Genomic DNA, 16,807 nt, shown 5'->3' on the forward strand with positions numbered 1-16,807 from the left:
AGCACAAAATACTGACATTACAACCTCACTTGCAAGACGTTGGATCAGTACAGTACTGTTCTGTATTACTGTGATGCAATGGAGACAAATTTACCAACTCTAGTCCACAAGTAGAATGGATATTTACAAGGGTGCTGAATCTGCCCATGCAACGTACACAGACTCATCTTGTTGGAAATGGAGCCTATTCATGTGCAGCAGACAGAGAGGACTCATCATTTCTAAGCAATTAGACCAACAAACCAAGCTAATGCCGTGGGTTAACAGACAACCATCCCACTAATTTGCAATTAATACTCTGTTTGTCTGCTGACAAACTCTGTAGTAGGCTCTAGCGCGCAGATGACCCTGACAGAGACCAAGGCACCAAAACAGCCAGGAGATACTGTGGCTCGTCACGTGTTGTTTGTCCCCCCACACCCCCTCCGGAAATCTGTCTGAATCCATTGCAAGTTATAATCAGACGGCGAATCACGGGATCCCGCGCAGCCCACGGTGCCGACGCGCGCTGTGCAAGCGCACACCGAGTCCGGCGGTGCTTGGGATTGGGTGGAGGGAGTGGTGGCTGCGGACGGAGTCACAGGATTGGTAGAGTTCAGCGCCAAAGTTGTTGACTCATAGCTGAGCAGCTCCTCTCCATCCTTCTCGGCACGGAGCTGTCCAGGGCCAGTGGTGCTGAAATTCTCGGTCTTCGACGCATCGTCGGAATTATTTTCTACTTTTTACGCTTTGACTGCTCTTAGTCATCCTTTGAAAGTTACAAGTCTCATACTCGTTTAAACGGCACTTGGTTGATATCTGCCCATCATCGCTCTGCCCAAGAGCGCATCGCAACTTCAACTTCTTAACCGAACAAATCGAGGACTCTCCAAAGCGCAACTATGGCTTTCATGGTAAAACACGTGGTGGGAGGACAGCTGAAGAACCTGACAGGAGGACTGACGGAGGAGAAATCCGAAGGGGAGAAATCAGACGCCGCCGCGCAGGGAATGACTCAAGAGGAATTTGAACAATATCAGCAACAGTTAGAGGAGGAAAAGTAAGCCAATGATTGAAGTTTCTGATTGTAAAGTTGTGATGAAAAAAGCCTGTGTGTCGGGGGTGAGGGGGTGGAAACGTGGCATGCTTAAACAGTGTGTTTTTCTGTGTAAATAGCAGAAAGCCCCCAGTGCGCCGCGCGCTTTTTTTACGCACCAGTGCAATAATATGAACACTCCACGCGCAGCTGCTCCTCTCGCCCAGGGAGCTCTCCGTCTCTTTGCTTCGGCAAAAATGTGTAGCGCCGTCTTTAATTTGGGATTCCTGGAATCATTCTTCCACGGAAATGTCTACAGGGATTCGTGCCTGTGGCAAAAAATGTTCCTAATGCCGTGCGTGCGGCTGAATAATGGAGCGGACTGTGTGGTAATTAAAGTGGTGATTATTAGAGGGCAAATAACCAACAATAATACAAATTAGTTTCGGCTTTTAACCGACTCTCATCATCGTCATTATAATCATACAGAAGTAACTATTCAAAATGACAGTGATTTAAAGCCAGGGGATGCCTGCAAAAATATGTCAAATATTGCCTTTGACTTAAATTGTTGTAATTCACTTGATTTTTTCCACTTTATATCATTTCAATCTTTCCCTTATCACCTTCACCTCACCTTCCAAAGTTCATTCTTTACACGCTGTTTTATTATTATATTTATCATGTAGTTTAATTTCAGAGTGCACTAGGTGAGAATATAAGGCAACAACAAGGTCATTTGGCAGAGTTCACCCAGGAGACAGCAACTCACTATTGATTAGTGTGATCCTCAGAGCAGAACTCCACGTCATATAATAAGCTACTATAAATAATCCAGGATAGGGATTCAGATCTGGTTTTTGCAGAAAAACAAGACAAATAAACCTGATTTTATTGGTTTCTGTCTGCAAGTTTGTTCAGAACCCAAACAGCACTACATACTGTCCTGTTGTTAAAAGGAAATTATCCAAATGTATCGTCCTCATCATCTAACACGTCTATCCAAAGTGTTTCACTGTACCATGGGCAGACATTTTCAAAATGAGTGGGAGGTGAAGTCCTAACTCTAGCAGTATTAACACTCAGCTCAGCCCACTGAGCTCCATAGGAGGCATGACGAGATGCTTAATGCTCTTCCGTCATAATGTGACCTTCTTCGGAGGCGAGTTATTAGTCAGAGGTGCTGAACACGAGCATAGGTCACTGAGAAGCTCGTTCTGCTCAGAATGAAGCAGAATATGGTTTGTGAGGGTGGGTTGGCGATGCTGACGTGTCACATACACACATTTTATTACCCTCAACGCGAAGACTACAGAGACGACCCCGGTCATCTGATGCCCTTGAGAAAGAAAGGCACAAAGCCCCGGTCATTGGTTGCAAGTGAGCACCACATGGCCCTTTGGTGTTTGGCCTACTCACGTTGATATGAAGTGAACTCAGGCTCACATGGACGCCTCCATGAATGCTGCAACGCCACATAAAACGACCTTCCCCTGACACATTGGGTACAGACACTTTTTGAACCATGCCGCTGGTCTTGGAGTGTCCCTCTGCTTTTAGATGATGCTGCTGATCTAATCCTTTTAGGCATGCAATGCAGCCTCTTTCACTGTAGCTTTGCTTTGATTAAAATCATCCACAATGTTTGTGTTTGTATTGCTTTTTGTTTCTGTAATCATGCTATGCTCAACCTTGGGCTGTACACACAAAATTGTAAAGGATTATATCTGTTGACTCATAATTTGTAAGAGGCATATCAGCTGATTTAGCAAATGATGGGGGACAATTACGAATTACACTAAAGCCATAAATATTCCAGTGACACTGAATGGCAAAGGCATTGCCAGGAGCCTACAGCCTGCCCTCTGCTGGAGGCCTCATACACTGTATAATGGACTGTTTTTAAGAGTTTTAAGAGACAAATGTAAGTAGGCTAAAAGACATTTGATATGGCCCAACATTCAGTTTCACCAAGATAAGTATTTTTAAATGTCTCAGTACTTCCTATGTATTTGGTTTAACTACCTGTTTTGCAGAGTAACTCACTCTTTTCAGGTTTTCCTTTACAGACTTAAGGTATTTAACATGAATGAGGCTCATCAGGCAGACCATGCTGTACCGCTTAAGTTAGTAAGTACAGGACAGACTGACAGCATGTGAGTGGTAATGAGTGCAGATCTATTAGTCCACAACCCGAGAAAACTGAAATCCCTCAGAGGAAAGCCGGACTGTCAGGATGCTGCATCTGGGGTTTATAAGCATAAGCAAAACATGTCTTGCTTTTCTCCCCATGGCGGCACTGCTGCTGCTCCACCTTCTGTTCGCTGTATGCCCTGTAGTTAGCGTTAGGAGGACACGGGGTAACGCTAGGCTCCAAGGCCTCCATGATCCAGATTCAGCAGAAGCCTTATGTTTATTTTACAGCTGAGATGCAACTTCACTTGACTTTAGAGAAGTACCAGATTTATTTTACGGCATATTTGGTTTGTAATATTTGGTGCGATACCCACTGCAAAAGTAAAGATCTTGGAGTTAACATTTGCATTTTCTATGTCTCATTTAAATAAAAGCGCATATTAAAAATGTATATATTTATATAGTCACCTCTGGTTGGAACCTAAGCTTCACTTTTTCAATTGTGCCCCCAAAATATTTTTCGTCCTCTCTTGCAGAAAAGAACGAGAAGCTCATTACGCTCAGAAGAAAGCTGAGCGAGCCACAGTTAGAACTCATTTTCGGGAAAAGTACAGACTACCAAAGGTAAATTAACTGAAATATCCAATAATCTAAAGAAAGTAAAGATAATCCTCCCCTTTAAAATCTGTATCGTGAATAGGCAATAGGAATAATAGTACTATGTTAATACTACTTTTAATCAATTGCTGAGTAATGTTCTTTCTTATTGGAATATTTAAGTGTTACTGATTCATTAATTTCATGATGTAAGGTGACCTTGAGCATCATTATTACTTCTTATTATTTGACAGAAGATCACATATTCTTATGCTTTCCAAGCCATGGAAGAGCTTGTCCTTTCTCTTGTTGGTCCTGGTGGACATGGCTATACGTCAGATATATATTATCTTTGTCCATGTGTGTCCACCTCAGAATGAGATGGATGAGACCCAAATCCAGCAGGCAGGGGACGATGTGGTGCTGCCCACAGAGCTTGCCAAGATGATCGCCGAGGACAACGAGGAGGAAGCACACAAGCAGTCGGTGCTGGGCCAGCTGTCCAACATCCAGAATGTGGACATCGACCAGCTGAAAGACAAAGCCCAGGCCACACTGGAAGACCTCAAAAAGCAGACGGAGAATTGCAGTCTGATGTGATCTGGCCAACTCCAAGCCCAGGAGATTAGAGTTTTTCTTGTACAAATATTTTCAGAGGCAGAGCTGCTCCGGGGGTAGACATTTTCTCATTGCTGTAGTGGAATGTCAGTTGGCAGAGCCACATATTAACAGTTTTTTCTGGTCGTGCAAAGTTAAACAGAAGCCTTATAGTACGATATCTTGGCTACATCTTACAAACCTACAATACAATTCTAGCCACAATGACAACCAGGTGAAACGGCTTAATTTGTTTGCCTTTTGACTTCCCGATATCTTAAAAGGTCATGAATGCCATGCATATTTTTACATAAATTGCCAATTAGCCAAAAATGTGGCTCCTCTCACTGAGATTTAGCCAATTAAAATAGCTCTGCCCTTAGAGCAGTTTCACCTCTGAGAAAGGTTTTTCCAGTGTATTAAATCCTTTACTCCCTATAACCTCCCCAGCTCTCTGTACCTCATGTGACCTGTGATAACACAATGTGATTCTGCAGCAGAGGTCGCAGGTGTGTATGTGTGTGTGTGTGCAGGATTTTCTTGCTTCCAAACACACAGCAACTGATTTCAGTGATGAACACGTGCACTTTCAATAAGCGCATCAGTGAGATCAGCTGCTTCATTGGAATGAAAGCACACATAAACAAAGCTGACACTGATTGCTGTGTTATGTTAAATTTGGGGGAGTTGATGTAGGTAAAATAAAATAAAAGCTCGCTCTGTTTATTTTTCATGTACAAATGCGCAACATGGTAGAAATGGGCTGATCTTGGTCAAAAGTAGCTTGCTAATGTTGCTGCATCAGTTTTAAATATTCTCATAGACATATCATTTAGATTTTTCTGTACTTCAGTGTGCCTTGGATGTCCGTACAAGGTTGTCTTCTTTTGAGCTCCGAAATCTAAAAGCTACTTTTTACAAAGACGAGCCTTATTGATTTTTTTTTTTATTTTTGGAAGAAGTTTCAATTTTTTTCTTTTCTTCTTTCCTGTTCGATTAAAAACCATTAATAATTACCAAGCAAGCACAGATGATGTCTTGCTGAAAGTCCAGATAGTTTTGCTACGTGTAATTCATGTGTTCCCAAATTTAACCTAGCATCAATATCAACTATACTGGAAGTATTTCTGCACATATGCTGCATTTATAGGTTAAAAGAATAAAAGCTGCTCAGTTAGAAGAAATGTAAATGCTTTACAAGTTGTATGCCAAAGCCTGTGTTGATAACACTCTGACCAACATTAAGGAAAAGGCACAAATATGTCCAGATGTGTAACGACAGTGTGTGTGTGTATAAATCCAAATACAGAGTCCGCATTCAAGTATTTATGTTCTGTTAGATGTACAGGTATCTGTTTGCCTATACTGTCAACAGCGAGTCATTCTGTTTCCATCAACTCACCGGGTCTTGCAGTGTTGTCAACCATCAGGTGACCTTTGACCTGTCCTCCATCTCATTGACCCCTCCGTCTCAGTAGTGCTCTTTCGTGCTGGTGGATTTCGTGTTGTTTAGCCAGTGTGATGCGTCAAGTGGTGTCTTTGTAAAACAGAAAAAAAAAACTCACCCTATAGCCGGGAGTGCTCATTGTAGTGTTACAGAGCACTCAGTCAGTGTGGGCTTACTGTGGTATTGTTGATTAATAGCCAAGTGTGAAGGTAGGGGTGACATTAGGGAGGATGCTGTTGATGTTATGTTACATTCATATATGCTACATTTTGCCAGTGTTCAGTTTATGTAGCAGTGGTGATGAAGGTGATGTTGGCTTGATCTCACATCTGTCCCCGATCTCATTCCTTTTATGGTTCTACGGCCAAAAACTTTTTTTCCCCGCTTTGTGTTACTTAATATTTTTCTTTTAAGTTTAAACTGTGGCCAAAAAGATTTTGTTAATTTACTGTATGAGTTTTAATTTCCTCACTGTAGGTGCCACACTACTACTGAATGAAAGCGGAGGCAACATTTTTTCACTACAGTGATTATTGTCATCTGTTAGATACACAATTATATATATATATATCTATATATTCAGAATATTTCAATAATACGAAGAAGAAGAAAAGTTGCAATAAGTCCTTTTATAAACAGAGCTACTAGAATATGTCATGTTTCATCATGAGACGATATTCATGGGGGGAAATGAAGCCATAAAGCAAAACTCTTTGCTTTGTATGAGTGTTTGTGACTTGAAATAATAATTCAATAACTCAATAATAATAACAATATACACATATATATGATTTCTGTGGTGTCATTCTGTGGTCCAGATTTTTCAGGAAATGGCTACCATGACACGCAGTTTTTCTCCTTTGACCTTTTTGTTTTCTTTCATTGTATCTCTGTCATTCTGTTGGAAAGTATTTCAGTGACTTCTGCGTTTTAACTGCAATAAATTTTTTTATTATATTCTATTTATTAATTGAATTCATTTCTACTGTGTTTGAGTTTAAATGGCTTCGAGGTTTAGTGTGTCGTTTGTGCATGTTGTTAAATGTGCAGCAGCTTGAACACCAGGGGGCGATAAAAACACACTCACAATTACAGATTTGTTCATGAGGGAGGCTTCTGGGTGAGCCCCATAGATTGTGACTGACAAGTCAAAGCCGGGCTGTATTAACTAGTATTAGCGTTAAAACTAGTATTAAAAGATGTTAAGAACAGAATGTAATATTTCAAATGAATCTAAAAAACATCCTCATTATCTCTGGCAGCAGTGTGCTGACCGAATGAGTCAAGTAATCCACACATGAAAGAGGAAAGTTTAAAGGAAAAACCCGAACAAATAAGTGGAGAAACACAATGAATGCATTCACATATGCACCAGTTCACAGCATGCATACACACAGTAATAATTTTTAGCTCAGGGATGATTCTCTATGTGAATGCTATGAATGCAGTCATGACTTTGAAATAGGGTCCAAGCACTTAAAGCAGGAGCTTCAATCTTAAAAACTACTCAAACAGACACTGTTTCAATAGGAACAGCGACTACTGTCCATTCATCCCTGTAGCAAAGACAGTAAGTATCCGAGGACTCAGAAGCTACTTTTAACAGCTATTTGGAAGGGGGTTACCATAACAGGTAACTCTGCTTATTTGATTTGGATGCCCTTCCTGACCCAGCCCCGATGGGATTTGGGGTCAGGTCCTACCACGATTGAACTAGGGAGCTTTTCCTTGTTAGCAAATGTGTAAACTACCATATTATGGAGTCACTCTTCAAGTGATTGAGAAATGTCACTGTAATCAGACTGTCATCAAGAATAATCCGTTGACAGATTCATGGAGGGAACTCTATATTGTGGTTGAGGGCATACACACATCAGAGAGTTCAAAGGTGCAAAATCCACAAGACAAAGGATGGCAAAGATGGGGGAAAATGTAGAGTCAAATGGGCATACTGCATATTCCAAAGAGTGAGTGAGTGGATGGTGTGCACCTGAGAACTGCTACAGTCATGGAATCTGGTGGCTCTGATATCCTGTGGGGGGCTTTTTAATGGCATGGTTTGCGTTTACTTTGTCCTCTTACAAGGAAGGGTCACTGCAGGTCAATAAATGGGTGCTCTGAGGATTTTAGCAAAAATTACATTTCAGACTGGTGATGTATCCAGTGTGTACCCTGTATGTCATCCTATTACAGATGAGATAGACTCAAGTTCACCTGTGACCCTTGACTCTTGACCCTGAACTGGAAAAGCAGTTAAGAAGATCTAAAAAGGTGGATGTAAGGATGGATGGTCGTTTTTGGTGAGGTATTATTATTATTATTATTATTATTATTACATATATACTATTATTTTTGTTCACTTCCTTCATTTTAGAAAGCGCCTTAGTATAAATTTATATACTAAAACTAGTGTAGTTGATCATGTTTACTAATCATGAATACTGTTAAAAGGCATTACCATTCATATCATTAGATTATAAAATAGAATTTAATTATATTGCACTATATAATCGATAATAACCCATAACTCATTTGATTATTCCTATTTACACCTAAAAATTTTCTATGCTATATTATATATTTGTTAATGATTACCAGTTGTTGTTGTTGTCGCCATCGTCGTTGTCGTCGTTGTTGTTGTGTAGGTAAGGTTTCATTCGCTCAGATTGGCGCTGCAGTTGGAAGTGTTGAAATATTTGAACTTCAAACATATGCCTTCAATCTGGCTTTTGACTGAGTGTTCTTTTCAAGAAGTTACTTTGTTTTTATTACCTCATTGTGTCTAAGTTGTAGGTTTATTTGATTTTTAATGCTTTCATTTTAACTGCTCTCATCACAGCATTTTTCACAGATTAGAGCCGGCTTGTTCCCGTACATTGTGTTTTATTTTATTTATTATTTGTATTGCTCTTAATTTAACTGACATACTTTTACTTTAAAGAATATTTTCTTTATGTTATTTCCATGATGTTTTATCTTTTTAGTTTATTTTGAGTGGCTTTCACTTATTATACTCTGTTAATCATCTGTGAGACACCGTGAACTGCAGTGATTTGCATGAAAAGTGATATGCAAATAAAGTTTTTTTAATTGACTGATCTCATATATATGCACTAGCTGTCTTTTTGTGTGTTGATCTGCATGTTTTCTCTAAAATGTCTGCTCTTGTCCAAAACGTGATCAACTGGTTTTAGTGTATAAACCCAACAAAACAAAATTATATTTTAGCACTTACTTAGACTCGTTTTAAGTAATAATTGCCAGTTACAGCTTTATAAATTTCATCCAAACTTTAATTTAACACTAAAATAAATTAAAGTAAGTTAAACTAAAGTTTAAAAAGGCCCAAATTTACTATTTAAAGTGTTACTTGCAGCTCCAGTGCTGACTCTGTCCCTGTTAAAGACACAGAGCTACAATAATTACCAGAATGCTATCAGTTCTTTTGCATTCTTGCAGATTTCAGGTTGGGCACCCATCTGCTCTGTGTGGTTTGTGCAAAACTGGCACAGCCCCTCTGTGAGGGCAGACCTGAAGCTAGAAAAGCTCGTTTCCATTTCAATGGCAGGAACGCCTGGGCTATTGGTAGTTTTCAAGTGTGGTGTGAAAGGGAATAGCTGTAAAATATATTGATGCTGAACCCCTCTCTATTGATAGGCTGCAGTGCGTGAACAATCTTCAGGCTGGAAAGACACTGGGCCACCGCATGGCCAATCTGACACAATTAGGGTGAAACGGGCCAGAAAATACTATTCTCTCCCTTTCTCCTCTATCAATCGAGGCTTAAAAAACTCTGCAGAATGGGGAGACGAGGGAGGGAGACAATTAGCGAGAACCTTTAAGTGAAAATCCTCATCGGCGAGGAAGCCATCACTGAGGTTTCTCCTTGCTCCGGAGAAACAGATTTGTTTTTCTTCGCTGAAATTTGGAGCAGTGAAGTTGCAGATGTGAGCTTCTTGCAAAGGAATGCATTTTGCAAGCTCCCCCTGCCTGCCTCCCCCTTTCACTTATGTTTTGCTACAGGAGGACCACACAGATCCTGGGTTTCATACAAGGAAAATTATAAACAGTTTCATCCAGCCTATCTCGTCATATACTGAGAGGATTTGTGCTCAGAGCTGTGCTGCTGTGGGCCTGGAAATGGGTCCCACGGCTGACTCCTCAGTGACGACCAATCGGTGGCCAGGATTGTAAATGAGAGAAGGAGGGGGAAAGGCGCGACTTTTTCTTTCTTTTTTTTCGTGGAGGAGGGGTGTTGTGGGGAAATGCTCGGCGGACCGTGAAGCGTAACAGCCAGAAGAAGGACAAAGACGCACATAGCGGGACAAAATGGGACTGAGAGAAATAGCTCTCAACTAAAAAAAACAAAAAAAAACAACAAGTTTGGAATGAATGCGTGGATGGATGTTAAAAGTAGTAGCGCTGGGAAGAATCGAAACTAGCAATGGCAGGAGAGTTCTAGTGTAATATCTGAGTTGTGTACATTAATTGTAGTTAGAGTTGTAAACTTTAGATAGCCCAATGGCGCGTTTCAGTGGCCACCTCAGATTTGCACCGGTGATGCGGAGACAGACTGCACTTTGGAGTTTGGATTTCTCGTCTTTGAACGGACATGCTTCCCGAATTGACTTTTCCGTTTCTTGCAACTACGCGTGGTGAATCCCCTGAGTCCCATCTTGACTTCTACTGTTGCAAATCTCACCGGGAGGAGCCAAACTCATCCAAGGTGCAAAAGTGAGTGGAGAATTTTTGAAAGAGCTGCGGTGTTAACAGGTTGTCTGTTGCGAAAACTCTCGGATGAAAAGAAAACTTGTATGAACTTCAGTGTGAAAGTTTCTGTGCCTGAGTCGCTCTGATCCTAATGTGCTGGTGGAGAAAGTGCACGTCACCGAACTACAACTCCATCCAAGCATGAAATGTTGGTGCAGCGCCCTGGCACTTCTCCCGTGGGTGCTGGTGGCCTTGGATGCACAGCTAATATGCTGGCAGGCGCTTCTCCGGTGCCACGACGAACCCGAGTGCGAACTTGCATACAATCAATACATGACAGCATGTGAAGGTAACATCAAAGGAACTAGAAAGCAATGCCCCAGCCACTGCATCAGCGCGCTGATAAGGCTGAATCACACCCGCAGTGGGCCAGATCTGGAGACCTGCGACTGCGCTCAAGATCTGGACTGCCTCAACGCCAAGCGGGCCATAGAGCCGTGCCTGCCCCGAAGACACCCGAAGGACGCCGGAGGTATAGGGTGCATGGAGGCCCGGCAGCGCTGCGAGGAAGACAGCAACTGCCACACCTCCCTGGCAGCCTACATGTCATACTGCGGGCAGCTGTTCAATGGCCGGAAGTGCTCCTCCAGGTGTAAAGCCACCATTCAGCAGATGCTGTTCATCCCAAACGGCATGCTTCTGAACCGCTGCATTTGCGATGGAGTGGAGAGGCCTTTGTGTGAAGTGGTCAAGGAGAACATGAGCAAACTTTGCTCCATAGGAGACCACAGCGTTGTTTCAGACCCGACTAAAGGTTATGAAGATCCAAACAAAAACAATTACCCTAAAAATGACAAAAAGGTGGATTTTAGTGAAAACTCCTCTGCTTCTCAGAGCTTATCCAGAGGCGTGTTGCCCTTGTTTCTTCTTACAGCACGGATATTATACTGAGGGGATGGGTATTTTTACAGTTTTATGAATAAAATGTACAGTACAAAAGCAAAATTATCCCGTATTTAATTTAATAAGGACTTGGTAACTTTCTCAAAGACACTTGAGCAGGCGATGCTTTGCTGGCAGAGGACTTGAATTCAGGTCTGCAGGATGAGAAAGGTTATTTTTTCGTCCCTGGGCCCCTCAAACTTCTCGTGCTAGTTTCATGGTGACAGACAGCACTGTAATGGTTTGTGTAAAATTTCCACAACCTTAGTAATTCTCCATGCACATCTCACTCAGGAAGTATTTCCTTTCGATTTGTATACTGTACATGCTCCTTTTAGTTTTCCGAGTTAAAATTCCCCACCAGTTTAAGTTAAAAGAAAGCTTTTGTCAAAAATATCAAAAACATTTTCATGTAGCAGTGAGAGGAAATTAACCAGACCGTATTTTGTTGAAGCGCACGGCCACTTTGTTTGCCCTCAAACAGCTCCTGTTTATTTGGTTTGCTTTCAATGGTACTTGAAGTGTGGCCTTATTAAGACCTTGGACAAACATTGGATCCATCCAGTCTCTATTTGCTCTGCTCTCTATTTCAGGGGCCTTTTCATTGTTGCAACAGCCACACTTCAAATATTTGTAGGAACAGTGAGAGGACAGGCAAGGGTGTGTGATCAAGTACTTAAATTAACTGAAGCGCCTCTCCAGCACTCTGTCTTGTTCCCCTCCCCCATTTGAGATTGTGTTATTGAACTTTTCCTGAGACCACCCTCACCCCCTTCTTCCTCCATTCTACTGCCTACCCCATTTGAGGCCTCTAAGGAGACCCCTATCTTTATTACTGCTTTCACACTGCTGCTACACTCCAGGAACAACTGCCAGCTGCTGGAGTGAACAAGTCAACGTACAACATTTACAGTTTGTCCACAAGACTGCTCACATCTACAGGTGGTCTGACAGTGCTTTGCTTTCTTTTTCCAAAGCACAATGTTGGATTTAAGCCACATATATGTAACAAACTGTGCAAGTTAAGGATGAGTAAGTCAGGTTTTATGAACAAAACAAACTCTGCTGAACAAAACACCTAAAGTAACACCAAGCAACACTAAATGCAGTAAATGGTAAACAAAACATCAAGAAGTAGTCTTGATGTTCACTGTGAGCAAACATAGTTATAATTCCTTATTTTATGTCACACAGGTTGGCTTGAAGTTGAAAGTGTTTCTTCATTTTGTCAGGATACATTTGTCAGGATACTTTTAAATTAAATGTTTTACCCAGCTATTTTCTAAATGACACACACACACAGATAAACTCAAGTTAATAATATGAGATTTTTACAACTTTTACATTTTCATGTTGGGGATCCTTTCCTCAGTAATTGTACTTTGAAGTCTTTTGTGTGTTTCGAGGCTAAAAACGTCAGAGCAAAACATCACATTCATATTTGTACTTGCACACATTGCTTTGAACAGCTGCTGCGTGGTTGATTTTACCTGTTTGCAGGTCCAGGGACTGAAACCAGCAGATTTTCAGTCTGACTTCTTACTTCCACGTTATGTTGAAAAAGGGGAAAATTAAAAACAAAGTTTTTGTTAGTTTTGATCACTTTTTCTGAAGCTGCCAGTTTGTGTCTTTGCCACTTGACATGCAGTCTTAAACAATGAATGTTAAGTGTTAAATTATGAAGCTATAGTATGAAGAATGTGTATATATTTTACCGTCATATGCAGTAAAACAAGTGTCGCTTAAATGCTTTTAATATAAACAAATGTAGCTCAAAGTTTGTTCACAAAACCTGTTTTTTGGATGTAGTTTTCAATGTTTCCTCTCATTTTTTGGGAATATAGCAGTAAACACTTCAGCACGTCTTCCTTCCTCCAAACTGGAGGATGCGTTTTATAATACATATATGACCTAATGTAGCCCAAGAATAAAAAGGAATAAATAATGTTGAACTTTTAACCAATGTGTGCTTGATTTTTACATCATTTCCCTGTCATATTTTGGTGATCGTACATTACCTCAAAGTCAGTGGAGCATTCATGACTGTATGTGCATATTTAATGATAATATTTTTTTAAAAGTAGTGTAGAGGATCCATGCGGTAGTTTTCAACCCATTCATCTTACACACAAAAGATCTGTGGTCCAACACTCAGAGGAAACAAACTCAGTCTCAGGGGCTCACAAGCTAATGTACTTAATGCTAGTCCCAAAGCTGGATAAAAGGGAAAAGGAAGGGCATCCGGCATAAAATCAGTGCCAAATCAAACATGCAGATTCATCCGTTGTGGCAACCCCTTGGGAAATAAGGGCGCATCCAAAAGTGTCTAGATATTTCAGTGGTATATGTGGCATGAGCTAAATCTGCATATAATGTGTAAACCTTCACATACTAGCACTTATTATATTTTAATCATATTTCTTCACATTAAAGTTTCACTATAAAATAGTTATATGACGTTAGCATTTTGGGTTCCTGGAAACAGTCATTCTCAAGTCAGCTAAGGGACTGAGTGGGTTTGTTTTGTCAGTATTGCTTTCAGTACTGGATCCTGTGTTAATTTTACCTTTTGTTCATTTGAAATGGGCGGTAATGGTCAGGTTGTAAGAGTTAGGAAGTTCTGAAGAGTACTATATTGCATTTCAAACACATGAGTCATAGTTACGTAGATGTAAAGCACAAAACCTTTAAAATGAAAAAGGTAGAGAAAAGCAGATAAGCCGATACTGGAAAGATTTAATCATATACCTTCAAACTTTCCCAGTGTCAGTGTGACTTTGCTAATGACCGAAAATATAATGAACTACTTCAGAGCAAGCCACCATTTGGTGCTTCCTCCACAGTTACTGAGGTATTTGCAAGTCGTTAACAAACTGTGAAATGATCATTAGCATTAGCAGTTAGGTGTGAGCTGAGCTGCACACCTGTTCTGCAAATGTTACTTTAGGCATGTCCAAATGGTACAAGCAGTCGGACAAACAAAAAAGGAATAAACTGAGGAGTAACGTTTTTCCACTATACTTGCGTGAAAAAAAAACAGACCTACATTTGTTGAGTAATTACGTTTTGGAAGTTTGTTACTTGAGCTAACAGGTGGCAAATTTCAGTAACATCTCCAAGCCTGGAGAGAACTTCTATACAGCCTTTACTGATTTTTTCTTTTTTTCTTTTGTAAACCACAGGAATTCTCAAGTAGGTCCAACTGTCTGCTGCGAGATAGAGAAACAATGCAGCCTACAGCTACAATATAGCACGACTCCATCTCATGTAGTTAGACTGTCTTTGGTTCAGTCTGTCTTAACCACTGCCATGCATCTTAAAGTCCTCCAAAAAAAAAAAACACCCTGTCCCCCCAATTCTGGGAGCAAAGTCAAAACAAACATGCACAGAGGAGCCTTGGGGATTGTGTGTGGAGGAGAATGGGGGGTGGGGTTACAGAGGGAGCAGTGTGCTGGAGCCCATTTTCTAAATTATCTTTATTCAACATTTCTTTAAAACAAACCCCCCTGTTCCCCCAACTCCAAAGTGGGGTGACCCATGGATTTGGGAGGTTCTTATGTCACACGCATACAATGTTCCATTCATGACAGCCATGGAGCCATAGCAACTAGCCGACCTGCTCTCTATGTAGAGGGATGATGGAGTCAAGGTCACCCAGCTCCTTAGGGACCAGAACATACAAACCCCTCTTTATAGGCAACAGTGATACCAGCACTACTCGTGTGTAGCTTTAACAGTACCAAAAGAAAAAGAGAGGGAGGAAGGGAATATGGAGACTGATTGAAGCCACAATGCTGTAGGTCGTGGTTTAGGAGAGGAGGATCGGTGATGTTTTGGAGGAGGGGTTGTGGGATAAGTTTTCCATCTAAGAAGCTCCCATTCTGGGCTGCATTACTGTAAGGTTATTCAGCAGACTTTTTAAGAAGGCAATATAAATTGGCAGTACTCCCAGAAACAACAAAGCAAGCACAAGGGTCAAAATTGCATCCAAAGTTTTCCTGGCAGCAACATGCTCGCGCTATGATTAAAGCAAAGAAACTGAGCCAACACCACGGGCACCGACAGCCAATTACAGCCCCCTCCATAGCACAGCCACAAACTCATCACCCAATGGTTCTTCATCCCGTTGCTTCGGGGCCATGCTGTTTCTGCTCTAACCATACGGTCTGGTACTGATTTACACCTGGCATGACCAGGTGATTGTTATTAGCTAAATGAGAGCACAGAAAACAAACATTAATCTGAGTCCTGGTTTTGAAGACCGCTCGTAAACCTATGACAACCACAGCTGCAGTTTTTTAAGATATCAAAATACATCTCTTTCCGATTTTCACAAAACTTTGTCTTTTGATCTACTGATCCAGTTTTTAAATGGGCAATTTAATATTGGAAATAAGTTGGAAAAAGCGAACGTGACAGAAATAAAAAAAGAATAATCAAAGAACTGTGGAAATCAAAATATCTTGGCTTTTAGAGTTTAGCATAAATGAAAAACACACACACACAGATTCATGCATTTCCATTAATGGAGCAGTACTGTGTTTCACTGGAAACTGCATGGTAAACACATCTTTCAAACTCCGAACTTTCACTTTGTAAGACAGGCCTTGTTTTCCCCCCAAAGAGGCAAAAATCTTATTTTGGGGGTGAGTGGGACAATCATTTTACTTTTCCAAAAAAGATAACAGTAAGCCAAAGCTTCACAGAATAAAAATGTGGATCTATCATGTTAGGTCTTCAACTGACATAATTTTGTGAAAAAACCTGGACGTAGCATTCTTGGCAAAAGAGATTATGCAGATGAAATAAATTCCTCACCATTCTCCAGTTTTTGTGACATTTTATTGAATCCGTTATCTCATCTCATGAATCATATTATTAACAAGTATTCTTACTTTTCCCTTCCCTGCCTCCCTGTCTCCACCCCTCGTGGACACGAGCCAGCTGTTTCTACAGAGCGCACTTCCAGATGATGACGGTGGTGAGGAACCAGGAGCGCTGTTCACACGAAGACAAATAAATCTTTGCAAAGATTCTGAAAAATGAGTGTTTGCGACGTGCTGCTGACAAAACTTCAGACTGCACAATTTTTAAAGATTGTGATTTTATTTTGAGACAGAACTGTCATTTGTGATTTGTCATTTAATAAATACATATTAAAATTCACACTGTATAAAGAAATTAAATAATGAAACAGTACAGCAGAATGAAAATCTTGCAAACAAACATACAGTATAATATTTTTGATAATTGTATTAAAGCTCCCTTTTGGAATATTCAAATAAATGAAATCTAAACGGTCCATGAAGACCTACAACAGCGAGGATCATTGGCTTGCCACCATCTATTAAGTTTTTTACCGT

At 40.7% G+C, this 16,807-nt stretch overlaps 2 protein-coding genes across 2 annotated transcripts; both read left to right on the forward strand.

The window, feature by feature from the left end:
- Positions 1–560: 560 nt before the first annotated feature.
- On the forward strand, positions 561–6,675 carry cplx3b (complexin 3b). The gene is made up of 3 exons (XM_085410901.1): positions 561–1,039; positions 3,688–3,775; positions 4,124–6,675. Exons 1-3 carry the CDS (start codon positions 882–884, stop codon positions 4,346–4,348), a joined length of 471 nt encoding a protein of 156 aa, XP_085267027.1. The 5' UTR covers positions 561–881; the 3' UTR covers positions 4,349–6,675.
- A 2,942-nt stretch (positions 6,676–9,617) lies between these two features.
- LOC146678236 (growth arrest-specific protein 1) lies at positions 9,618–13,403 on the forward strand. The gene has a single exon (XM_085421737.1). The coding sequence runs from the start codon at positions 10,704–10,706 to the stop codon at positions 11,451–11,453; it is 750 nt and encodes a 249-aa protein (XP_085277863.1). The 5' UTR covers positions 9,618–10,703; the 3' UTR covers positions 11,454–13,403.
- The last annotated feature ends 3,404 nt before the right edge of the window (positions 13,404–16,807 follow it).

Source organism: Rhamphochromis longiceps, linkage group LG1 (genome assembly GCF_057381845.1).
Source record: "Rhamphochromis longiceps isolate RC_006_pf linkage group LG1, R_longiceps_female_GT1.1, whole genome shotgun sequence".
Classification (NCBI taxonomy): Eukaryota; Metazoa; Chordata; class Actinopteri; order Cichliformes; family Cichlidae; genus Rhamphochromis; species Rhamphochromis longiceps.

What these genes read in the sequence shown, in the direction of transcription:
- LOC146678236 (XM_085421737.1), top strand. Translation starts at nt 10,704, where the DNA reads ATGAAATGTTGGTGCAGCGCCCTGGCACTTCTCCCGTGGGTGCTGGTG.
- cplx3b (XM_085410901.1), top strand. Translation starts at nt 882, where the DNA reads ATGGCTTTCATGGTAAAACACGTGGTGGGAGGACAGCTGAAGAACCTG. An exon ending in CAACAGTTAGAGGAGGAAAA is followed by an intron (nt 1,040 to 3,687) that starts GTAAGCCAATGA and finishes CCTCTCTTGCAG; the next exon opens with AAAAGAACGAGAAGCTCATT. An exon ending in AAAAGTACAGACTACCAAAG is followed by an intron (nt 3,776 to 4,123) that starts GTAAATTAACTG and finishes TGTCCACCTCAG; the next exon opens with AATGAGATGGATGAGACCCA.